General features: G+C 36.6%; 1 protein-coding gene across 1 annotated transcript in view; it reads left to right on the plus strand.

Moving 5' to 3' along the window:
* ERO1B (endoplasmic reticulum oxidoreductase 1 beta) overlaps positions 1-10622 on the plus strand; it is a 221834-nt gene that overhangs the window by 156712 nt on the left and 54500 nt on the right. The window contains exons 7-8 of the mRNA XM_007958206.2: positions 1623-1743; positions 1879-1925. Of these exons, the coding sequence (XP_007956397.2) occupies positions 1623-1743; positions 1879-1925 (168 nt within the window). The remainder of the gene's footprint in view (positions 1-1622; positions 1744-1878; positions 1926-10622) is intronic.

The following is a 10622-nucleotide window of genomic DNA, read 5'->3' on the forward strand; positions in this document are numbered from 1 at the left end:
ACCTCCCAGAACATTGTTTTGTGCCACTCCCAACAGAAATACTCCAGGTGGACACCTTCAGCAATCAGGAGCTCCTCAGTTGCTCATAGCAAATCCCACCTTGGAGTTTACAAAGACTTATGGGTAGAAAAGCCACACAAAGTAACTTACTACACTGCACAGCTCAAAAAATTAAAAATATATAACTTAGAAATTAAATAATTTAAAAACCTTTTATTGATTTTTACTGAAAGCCATACTTTTATTTACTTCATAATTTGTATTTTTAAATTTAGATTTTAAAAATTATTGTTTTGAAGTATTTAATCACTCTTTGTGCTTAACCTGGACAAGTTTCTGCCTCTCCATCTGTAAATTAGCTTATAAAATATCTTTATAATTCTAGGGCTGGAAATAGAGTCAGTATTTTTTCTATAGTCTGAGAAGTCATGTTTCCATTGTCCTTACATTATCTACAAACTTTTTTAATAATGATAATTTGTCATTTCTTTGTACTTTTCTGACATGATGAAAGTACCAGGTAACTCTTGGAAAGCATGGATCAGCAGTGTCTTTTCCCCTTATGATTATGGACATTTCCAAACTATGCTATTGAATGTCCAGTCAATATTGTTCACAGACAGAAAAATATACTATCAGGTAGTAAAGGGAAGAGGAATGTTTAATGACCATATTTGACCCCTGTTATAAGTCACATTCCTAAGTACTATTGATTTACTCTCATGACATCAAAAAGCAGTACACATGTAAATAAAGGTATATGTATATGTCAACATACATGGTACTTGTGTTAATATACATTATGATCATATATTTGTGTAGCATTGTCATTACAGTTCTTTTTAGTTATGAAAATATGTTTCCCTCAATATTCAAGCCTTTACACATGAGCCTTCAATAAGTAAGACAATATTTTATCTTTTGTATTCTTCAAAGATATTTGTTATAATAAATTCTCATTTGAGTTTCAACATGGAAAATTATTATTTAATTTTAAATGTCTTAACAGGTTTTTGAAAGTTGTGCCTACTTATTGAGAGGGGCAAAAATGTTTAGTATGTTAACGTTGGTAAAAATAAATTGACAACATGTATTTTTTTATCAGATTTGAATCACAAGGTTATTGAACAAGTTAATCTTAAATTGGCTTCATAATTCCAAGTAAAGAGAAGGAAGGAAATCTCTATTTGTAATACAATTTATGTTAATAAAATAAATGTTTTCAAGCAAGTCTTTGGGTAGGCATACACTAAGAAAATAAATCACATAAAATGTTAAAACAAGTTATGATTCTGCTCGATCTTTTCAGTCCTGGGTGGTTAAAACTTGGGATATTATTAATACCTCTAATAAGGTGAGGGATATTATATTATTTAAATGAGCACAGAACATCCAGAGAGAAAGGGGGGTTATTTTTCCTCTCTCTTAAGTAATTTGTCCCATTCATTATAAATTCTAGGTCGAGTACAGTCTAAATGTGCTAACTACTCTACCATTTAGTTGGAGATTATTTGAAGAGCATAACATTTCTCTGACCTTTGAGTAGTCATGTTTGCTTTGTAATGCTGAATTTTAGAAAAATGGTGAAATATGAATGGTTTTTATTAATTATTTCTTGTCAGACGAGAGATCTCCAACTGCTCAACATGTAGACCTATTGCTGAACCCAGAGCGTTACACTGGATATAAAGGGCCCTCTGCATGGAGAGTGTGGAACAGCATCTATGAGGAAAACTGTTTCAAGTAACTGAGGGGGGTAGCAGAAGGAGGAGGAGTGACTAAGGGGAGGGGAGGCTTGGAAATATTTTTTTTCTGTTGGAAAAAGTCATATATAAGAGTCAAACTGTTTTATGTTTGGGTTTTGTGCTTTGTTTTCAGGCCTCGATCTGTTTATCGTCCTTTAAATCCTCTGGCACCCAGCCGAGGTGGGTTTTCTGTACATTTTCATGCTTTTAGAAATTGTTTACAAAATACTTTTGTAACTAAGCTGTATATTGAAAAAAAATAATTTTTGTATTTTCCTTGAATTGAATTATCAGAATTATAGGATTAGTTCATAGTTAAATCTCAAGATTTCACATCTCAAGGTTATACATGTTTTATGTAATTACTGTCATTCTCTGTGCCTAATGACTTCTATGTGCCAGACCTTAAACTAGGAGCTTTATGTAAAATACATTAGGATATGTGAGTAACCCAAATGTATCAGAGGTTTCCTGGGGAACTCTTAAATATCTAGATGCACAGGCCCTACTTCATTCCAATTAAATGAGAATCTCTAGAATAGGACCCAGGTGTCATTATTTTTAAACTCCCCAGATAACTCCAATATGCAGGCAAGCTTGAGAACCAATCACTCGTAGTGATGCTTCGCAAAATTTAGCGTACAATTACTTAGAAACCTTGTTAAAATACAGATCCTGCTTCAGTAGGTCTTGTTTGGGTTTTAATAAGCTGTTGGATACGCCTAGGGTGCAGATCCATGTACCAAATTTTGAGTTGTAAGGTTGTGGAGAACTTTCAGAAAGTTACATTACCTACACTGATACTCTAGACTACTGTTCAGCAAGGTAGCCAGTTGCCACATGCGGCTAATGAGCACTTGAAATACAGTTAGTGTGAAACTGACTTAAATTTTATTTTTTTAATCTTAGTCGGTTTGAAGTAAAAAACTGAAGTAGTGCAGACTGTTTTTTCCATTAAGCCACTTTATTATTTTAATAGGACTACATTTTACTTTAACCCTTATATCACTTAGATATTATTGTTGTATTATACTTTTTTGTTTTTGTTTTCTTCATGTTGTGAACATGTTCTTTATTCATCTTAACAATTTGTTAAATATGACAGGTGACAGTCATTAAATCAAGCTGTCACTGGTTTTGCATTAAGAATGACCTCTAAAGTCCTGGGATTTGGTTTCTGGCAAAGCTAAATATTTATTAGTTGATATAATTTTGGTTTAAATCACCTTATAAATTGTCTTATCTATTACATGAGAAGGTACATGTCTTAGTCTTATTGTTACAATCTGTATATGCAGTCAGCTCTTTAAGGGCATATGGCAAGTTTACTGTGCATTTAGGAACAATTTTTAGTCTTAGACAAATTCAGTTTTGCGTTTCAAAAATGCCCTTTGCCCAGGGTATTCTCTAATCTTGGATTGCTAAGTATAAATATCTTTCTGTAAGACTTAGTTAAACTGCTGAGAATAAACCTGTTGAGAATCAGCACTGTCTGGTGCCTGAAAAAAATAATTGTATTAGTAGTAGTAGTAGTTAACTGCTCTTGCCTCTGTTGCTGCTATTATTACATTTATTAAGAACTTGTTCAGGCAGTGTTTTACATTTATTTCCTTATTTGATCCTCTCAAAAAACACATGCTATAGGTTCTGATAATAGCCAGTTTTATAGATTAGAAAGGCTAGACACAAAGAGTATATAAAGAACTTGCTCAAGTTTTGAGTGGTGTCACTAGTACTTGAACCTAAGCAGTCTGACTTGAGAGACTGTAACTGTGAACTTCATTTAATGATTTTCATTCTTGTTGCATTGTATTTTATTTTATATGTATTACATGTGCATGTGTTGCATGTATACTTTTTATTTTTCAAAATTTGGCTACTAAAAAAGTTTAAATTACATATGTGGTTTGTAGTATATTTCTGTTGGACAGCATTGCTGTAAAAAGTTGGAGGTTATTCAATATAAAATTATTGGGTACATTCTCAATCAGTTTTCAGTCAGGAATTGAATTTTCTAGTCTAGGTGTGTATCTGTAGACCTTTATTAGATTAAACTTAGAAAGTTTGAATGGATGGACTACTTTTAGATGCTCACTGTATCACAATATGGCATATATTCTTCAAATTCATGCTGACGATTGCCTGGCAAAGACAATTAGATCATGGAAAAGGTGTGCATGATTTCATATCTTTTCTGTTTTACTATGTTTACCTTATAATGACATTTTTTAAAAGTTAATTGCATTAAGTAGTTGGACTTGTGGGCTCGGGACCATTATTGCAGGGGACATCAAACTCAATTGGCATAACATACTACACAAAAACATTGTTCCACATCCTATTTTGGTGAGTAGTGACTGGGGTCTGAAAAGTTTGCAGGCAGCCATCTAGATGCAACAATGAGTCTCTCCTCATCATGAGCAAAGAAGAATGAAGAAAATCAAAAACACATGGAAACAATTAGTCCAAGTGACTGGTAACACCATACAATCCTCAGACTATACAACTATGAGATCAGAAGAACTAGATGGTACCCAGTGGTCAACCACTCGGAAGGGGATCTATGTAGAAGACCCTGGAGAGAATGTGAGAACAATGTGGAACAAAACTTTAAATCATAGGGAAAAAAAAAAAGGACCAGGTTTTCTGGTCTGATAGAGCCTGGTGGAACCCCTGAGACTATGGCCCCTAGCTGTCCTTCAGGTCTGGAATTGAACCCACTTCTGTGGCTTCCAGCCAAACAAAACACAGACATATGAGCTGAACATTTACACTAGGTAGATACACTCCTTGGAGAGATCAGTCATGGGCAAACAGAAGGGCTGTGTATGCACAGGGAGACAGCTTGGGGGACAGGAGTGCATGGGAGGAAAGGACACAGGGAAGAGGTGGCTATGGGGAGGAAGTGGGAGGAGAGCTGTTGTATTGTGGGAAATTGCAGTCAATGTCATGAGACAAAGTGCATGGAAGATGAATTTGCTCTGTAAACTTTCACCCAAATCACAATAAGTTTAAAAAAATAAAAGTTACTTGCATTAAGGTAATTTTATAATGTTTAGTGTCCTTCTTTTTGCTTATCAGAAATCACATCATCTTGCCCCGTGTTTGTGCTATTAGGAAATATGAAGATTTTATGAAAATAGAAACACAGCTTTTACTATTTACTTCTTAGCATGTATATTGTGTCCATATTCCAGGTCATCAAATATTCTTCTTAGCATGATCATTATGGCTTTTATATACATGTATCATAACTTCTTTAAACAGGACTCTATTGCTAAACATTTAAACTGTTTCATATTACAAAGAAAATTGGTATTAATGGTCTTGTTTTTGTTTTTGCACACATCTATCTTCATCACTGTTTTCTTGTTTTTAACTTTTTATTGTGATTTTGGGGAAAGTTTACCTAGCAAATCAGTTTTCCATTCAGCAATTCACACATATTTTGTTTCATGTCATTGGTTGCAATCCCTTCTGTATAATATCACTCCTCCCACCTATTCCCTGTGTTTCTCATTTCTGTTTCCATTCCTCCTCCATCCCTACACCTTCCTTCCTTCTAAACTTTATCCTTGGGCAATGCTGCTCTTTTGATCTTGAATGGTTGATTTTTCTAAAGAGTACTTTCCTCCCTAGTGTTATTGTTCACCTTGTAAACCTGTGTATTGTTTGACTGAAAATTGAGCCATGGAAGTGAATTCAGTTCATGGTCCAAAGGATAACTAAGGGCCATAGTCTTGGGGATTACACCAGTCTGTTTGACCATAAGCCTTTTTTTTTTTTTTTTTTTTTTTGAGTCATGTTCCACATTTTTCTTCCTCTCTATCAAGGAATTTCTAACATGACCCCTTTCAGACCAGGCAGCAGTGGTAGCAGCCAGGCAACCATCTAGGTCTTCTGTTGTCAGGGTCATGGAAGCTGAGTTTCACGTGGTGCAGTAGTGCTTTGGACTGTTTCTATACATCTTAATTTTCTTCATTCTTCTTTGTTGTAGACCGGGAGAGACCACTAATTGTACGATAGGTGGCTGCTCACAAGCTTTTAAGACCCTAGTTGCTATTTACCAACTATAACCTACCAAAATAGGTTATAGAACATTATTTGTCAATTATATTATACCAGTCAACATTGATGCCCCTGACACTATGGTCTTGAGGCCCCAAGCCCAGTGACTCACTCTGTCATGACTAAGAAGTTTTCATAACTTTGCCCCCTTGTATGTTTTACTATATTCATGGATATATTTGCAGCATATGTAAACATATACGTAGAGATATCCTCTGTCATACCTATATATATTCATGGAGGCAGTCCCATTTTCCTTTCCATACCTGTTCAGCTTGAGTGTCTATGTATCCACGCGTACATTATTGCTATTTTTGTTACTGCAGGATTATGTATGTAATACTATTTATCTTTGCTGTCTTTAACTATTATACTCCTCCCAGTGTCTTCCTTTGCCTTGATCATTTTTTTTTTTTGCTGACCTCCGCCTTATTATATATTACCTTCCTCTTTTGTTGTTGTTGTTATGTGCTGTCAAGTCAGACCCGACTCATAGTCACCCCTCCTTGGGTTTCCGAGGCAGTATCACTACGGAAGTAGATTGCCCCATCTTCCTTCCAAGGAGTGGCTGATGGGTTTGAATCGTCAGACATCTGGTTAGCAGTCAAGTGCCTTAGGTACTACGCTACCAGAGCTCCCACCTTCCTCTTTACACAAGTTAATATGTACCTACCCTCTAGTTAGTGGATTACCCTCCCTTCCTTCCCACCCCTGGTAACCTTTAAACAATGTTTCTTTTTGTGTAAAACCTTTTCTTGATTTTTTAATAATAGTGGTCTCACACTATATTTGACTTTTTGTGATGGGCTAGTTTCACTCAGCATAATGTCCTCTGGGTTCATCCATGTTCAGAGATGCTTCAGAGATTCATCATTATCCTTTAATGTTGTGTGGTATCCCATTGGGTGTACGTACTGTAGTTTATTAATCCATTCCTCTGTTGTTGGGAGATTATGTCCATCTTTTTGCTATTGTGAATGTGCTTGAACAATTTCTCTTAGAAAGATCAGCACGAGACCGGTCCCCATGAGGCGGAGGTTAAAGATGTCCCAAATGTCCGAACTACCCTGCCACTCCATCATTTCAGACATTAACTCCTCCTCCTCCTCCCAGTAATTTCCCCGGTCTTAGGGTTCTGTATTTCGCTGTAACGCCTCACAGAACTCACAGACACCCACAGGTTCGTCTCACATAGTGTGTGGAGGCTGGCAGGCTGGCGAGTCCCAGGTCCGTGAGTAGGTCTGGCGGATCCTCCCAACTCTCGGGGTTTGATGAACCTCGATCAGCAGATCAGATGATGGCTGCTGTCCCAAATCCAGGAGTGAGATGAGGATGATCCAAGACACAAAGCTGGAGCAAGAGGAGAGCGAATCTTCCCAGGAGATTCGTAGGTATACCCTCAGGGAAGCTAAGGGTGGTGATTTGAATTATACCCTCCAGTAAGGCAGGACTCAAGATACATTCCACCTGTGTTGCCCCAACAGAATTAACCTAAATCCCATCACAGAGTTGATTGCCAGTCATTATAGGGAACGACTACTACCAGCTACCCAGCCAAGTTGATACCTGACCTTAACTACCACACCACCCCAAACAGGCATGGATAATGGGATTTACGAAACATCACAGAATGTGGCTAGAAGGGCCACATCAAGCAATTCACTGCAGAATGGCACTAATGAACATGAGGTATATATATCTATTCATGTCAAAGGTCTTATTTCTCTAGAATATATACGTACTAGTAGGATTGCTGGATTGTAGGGCATTTCTGTTACCTCCTTTTTAAGGAAGCCCCATACTATTTCCACAGTAGTTCTACAATTTTTAATTCCCACCAGCAGTATATGAGGGTTCCAGTCTTATCTATCTATCCCTTACCAGAATTCATTATTTTCTTCCTTTCTTTTTTTTTTTTTTTTTTTTAAACTTTGCTATTAGTGCTGGGATAAGATGATATCTCATTGTTTTGATCTGCCTCTCCCTAATGGCTAATGATCATGGGCATTTCTTCATTTATTTGTTGACCACCTGAGCGACTCCTTTGGCGGAGTATCTGTTCATGTCCTCTGCCCATTTGTTAATTGGATTGTCTTTTTGCTGTTGAGGTGTTAAAGTGTTCTATAAATTGTAGAGGTTAGTCCCTTGACTGATATGTCATTGCCAAAAAAAAATTGTCAGTCTATAGGTTCTCTTCTCACTCTTGGTGAAATCACTTGATGTGCATAAGTTTCTAAATTTTGGTTGTCTTTTGGTGTTTGTGCAGCATTAGTTATATCTGATAATGTACTTATGCCATGTATTTGGGCCTTTTTTTTTTTTTATTGTCTTTATGCTTTCAGATTTTACATTTAGGTCTTTGATCCATCTGAGTTCATTTTTGTATATGGTATGAGAGAGATATGGGTCCTACTAAATTATCTGAAAATAAATGTTCATTTTTTCCAGTATCATTTGTTAAAAAGACAACCTGTTCCTCATTTAATGAGTTATAGCCCTTTGTCAAAGATCAGCTATCTACAGGTGGATGGGTTTACTTCTGGGTTCTCAATTTTGTTCCATTAGTCTGTGTGTTTGTAGTTGTATGAGTACCAGGTTTCTTTGACTACCATGGCTTTGTAATAGATTTTGAAATTGGGGAATGTGAGTCCTACTTTGGTCTTCTTTAATAAACCAAAACCAAACTTACTGATGTCGAGTCAGGTCCGACGCATAGCGACGCCTCTTTGGGTTCCCCAAGACAGTATCACTATGGAAGTAGATTGCCTAACCTTCCATCCAAGGAGTGCCTGGTGGATTTGAACTGCCAGTCTTCTGGTTAGCAGTCAAATGCCTTAGGTACTATGCCACCAGAGCTCCCATCTTCTTTAATAGTGCTTTGCTTGTTTGGGATCTCTTTCCTTTCCATATAAAGTTGATGATTAGTTTTTCCATCTCTTAAAAGAATGATGATGGAATCTGGATTAGGTTTGCATTATATCTGTAGATTGCTTTGGGGGTAGTATTCACATTTTCACAATGTTAAGTCTTCCTATCCATGAGCATGGTATATTCTTCCTTTTATGTAAGTCTATTTGGTTTCTTGTAATAGTGTTTTGCAGTTTCTTTGTATAGGTCTTTCATGTCTTTGATTACATTTATTCTTAAGTAGTTCATCTTTTGGTTGGTTATTATAAATGGTATTTCTTCTTTTCCTGATTTCCTTTTCAAAGTTCTCTTCACTAGTGTAAAAGAATCTGACTGATTTTTATACACTGATCTTGTACTCTGCCACTTTGCTGAATATTTCAATATGTCCCAGTAATTTTCTTGCTGAGTCTTTAGAATTTTCTGAGTATAGGATCATATCATCTGCAAACAGAGGTAGTTTTACTTTTTCTTTGACAATTTGGATGTCTTTTATCTCCCTTTCTTTCCTTATTATTCTGGCCAGGACTTCCAATTCACTATTAAATAGAAGGGGTGATAAGGTGCATCCTTATCTGATACCCATTTGCAAAGTAGAATGCTTTCTGTCTCTCTCTGTTGATACTAATATTGGTCATTGGTTTTGTGTATATGCCCATAATTATTTGGAGAAATTTCTTTTCTGTTCCTATTTTGTTGAGCATGTTTATCAGAAATGGGTGTTGCATTTTGTCAAATGCCTTTTCTGCATCAAATGATAGGATCATGTGGTTCTTTTCCTTTGTTTTATTTATATGGTAGATTGCATTGATTGTTTTTGTAATGTTGAATCATCCTTGCATAGCTGGTATGAATCCTATTTTGTCATGATGTATTATTTAGTTGATAAGTTGTTGGACTCTATTGGCTAGGATATTGCTGACAATTTTTGTGTCTGTGTTTATGAGTGACATTTTCTTTTTTAATTGTGCCATTTTCTGGTTTTGATACGACGTTATGCTCACTTCATAAAATAAATTCAGGGCTATTCCCTCCTTTTTTTCTATTCTGGAAAAGTTTGAGGAGAATTGGTATCAGCTCTTCTATGAATGTTTGATAAAATGAAAAAATTCTTCATTAAAATTGTCTGGGCTAGGACTTCTTTCTGTTTGGAGTTTTTTTGTTTTGTTTTGTTTTGTTTTCTTTGTTCAAAGACCTGTTCATTTTTTTTCTTTTTATATGCATCTTTTCAGATTTTCTACCTCTTTCTAGAAACATATTATCTACAGTTTAGGTAGGTAGTGTGTTTATAGAAATTTGTCCATTTTGTCTGGTTTTTCAAATTTGTTGGAGTATGGGTCTTCATCCCACTGCTGTCAAATCAAATCTGACTCATAGCAACCCCTCCTTGGGTTTCTGAGGCAGTGTCACTACAGAAGTAGATTGCCCAATCTTCCTTCCACGGAGTGGCTGGTGGGTTTGAACCACCAGCCTTCTAGATAGCACTCACATGACTTAGGCACTATGCCACCAGAGGTCCTGTGGGTCTTCATGTTGTTGTTGTTGTTAGGTGCCATCAAGTCACTTCTGACTCATGCACAGCAGAACAAAACACTGCCCAATCCTGCGCCAGCTCCATGATCCTTGCTATACTTGAGCCCATTGTCGCAGCCACCATGTCAATCCATCTCATCGAAGGTCTTCCCCTCTTTCGTTGACCTTACCAAATATGACATCCTTCTCCAGGGAATGGTCCCTTCTGACAACATGACCAAAGTAGGTGAGACGAAGTCTGGCCATCCTCATTCCAAGGAACATCTCGTCTGCACTTCCTCCAGGACAGATATGTTAGTTCTTTTGGCAGTCCATGGTACCTTCAGCATTCTTCTCCAGCACCACGACTCAAAAGCATCAACTCTTCTT

This window comes from Orycteropus afer, unplaced genomic scaffold (genome assembly GCF_000298275.1).
Source record: "Orycteropus afer afer isolate SDZICR_OR568_19922 unplaced genomic scaffold, OryAfe1.0 scaffold00877, whole genome shotgun sequence".
Classification (NCBI taxonomy): Eukaryota; Metazoa; Chordata; class Mammalia; order Tubulidentata; family Orycteropodidae; genus Orycteropus; species Orycteropus afer.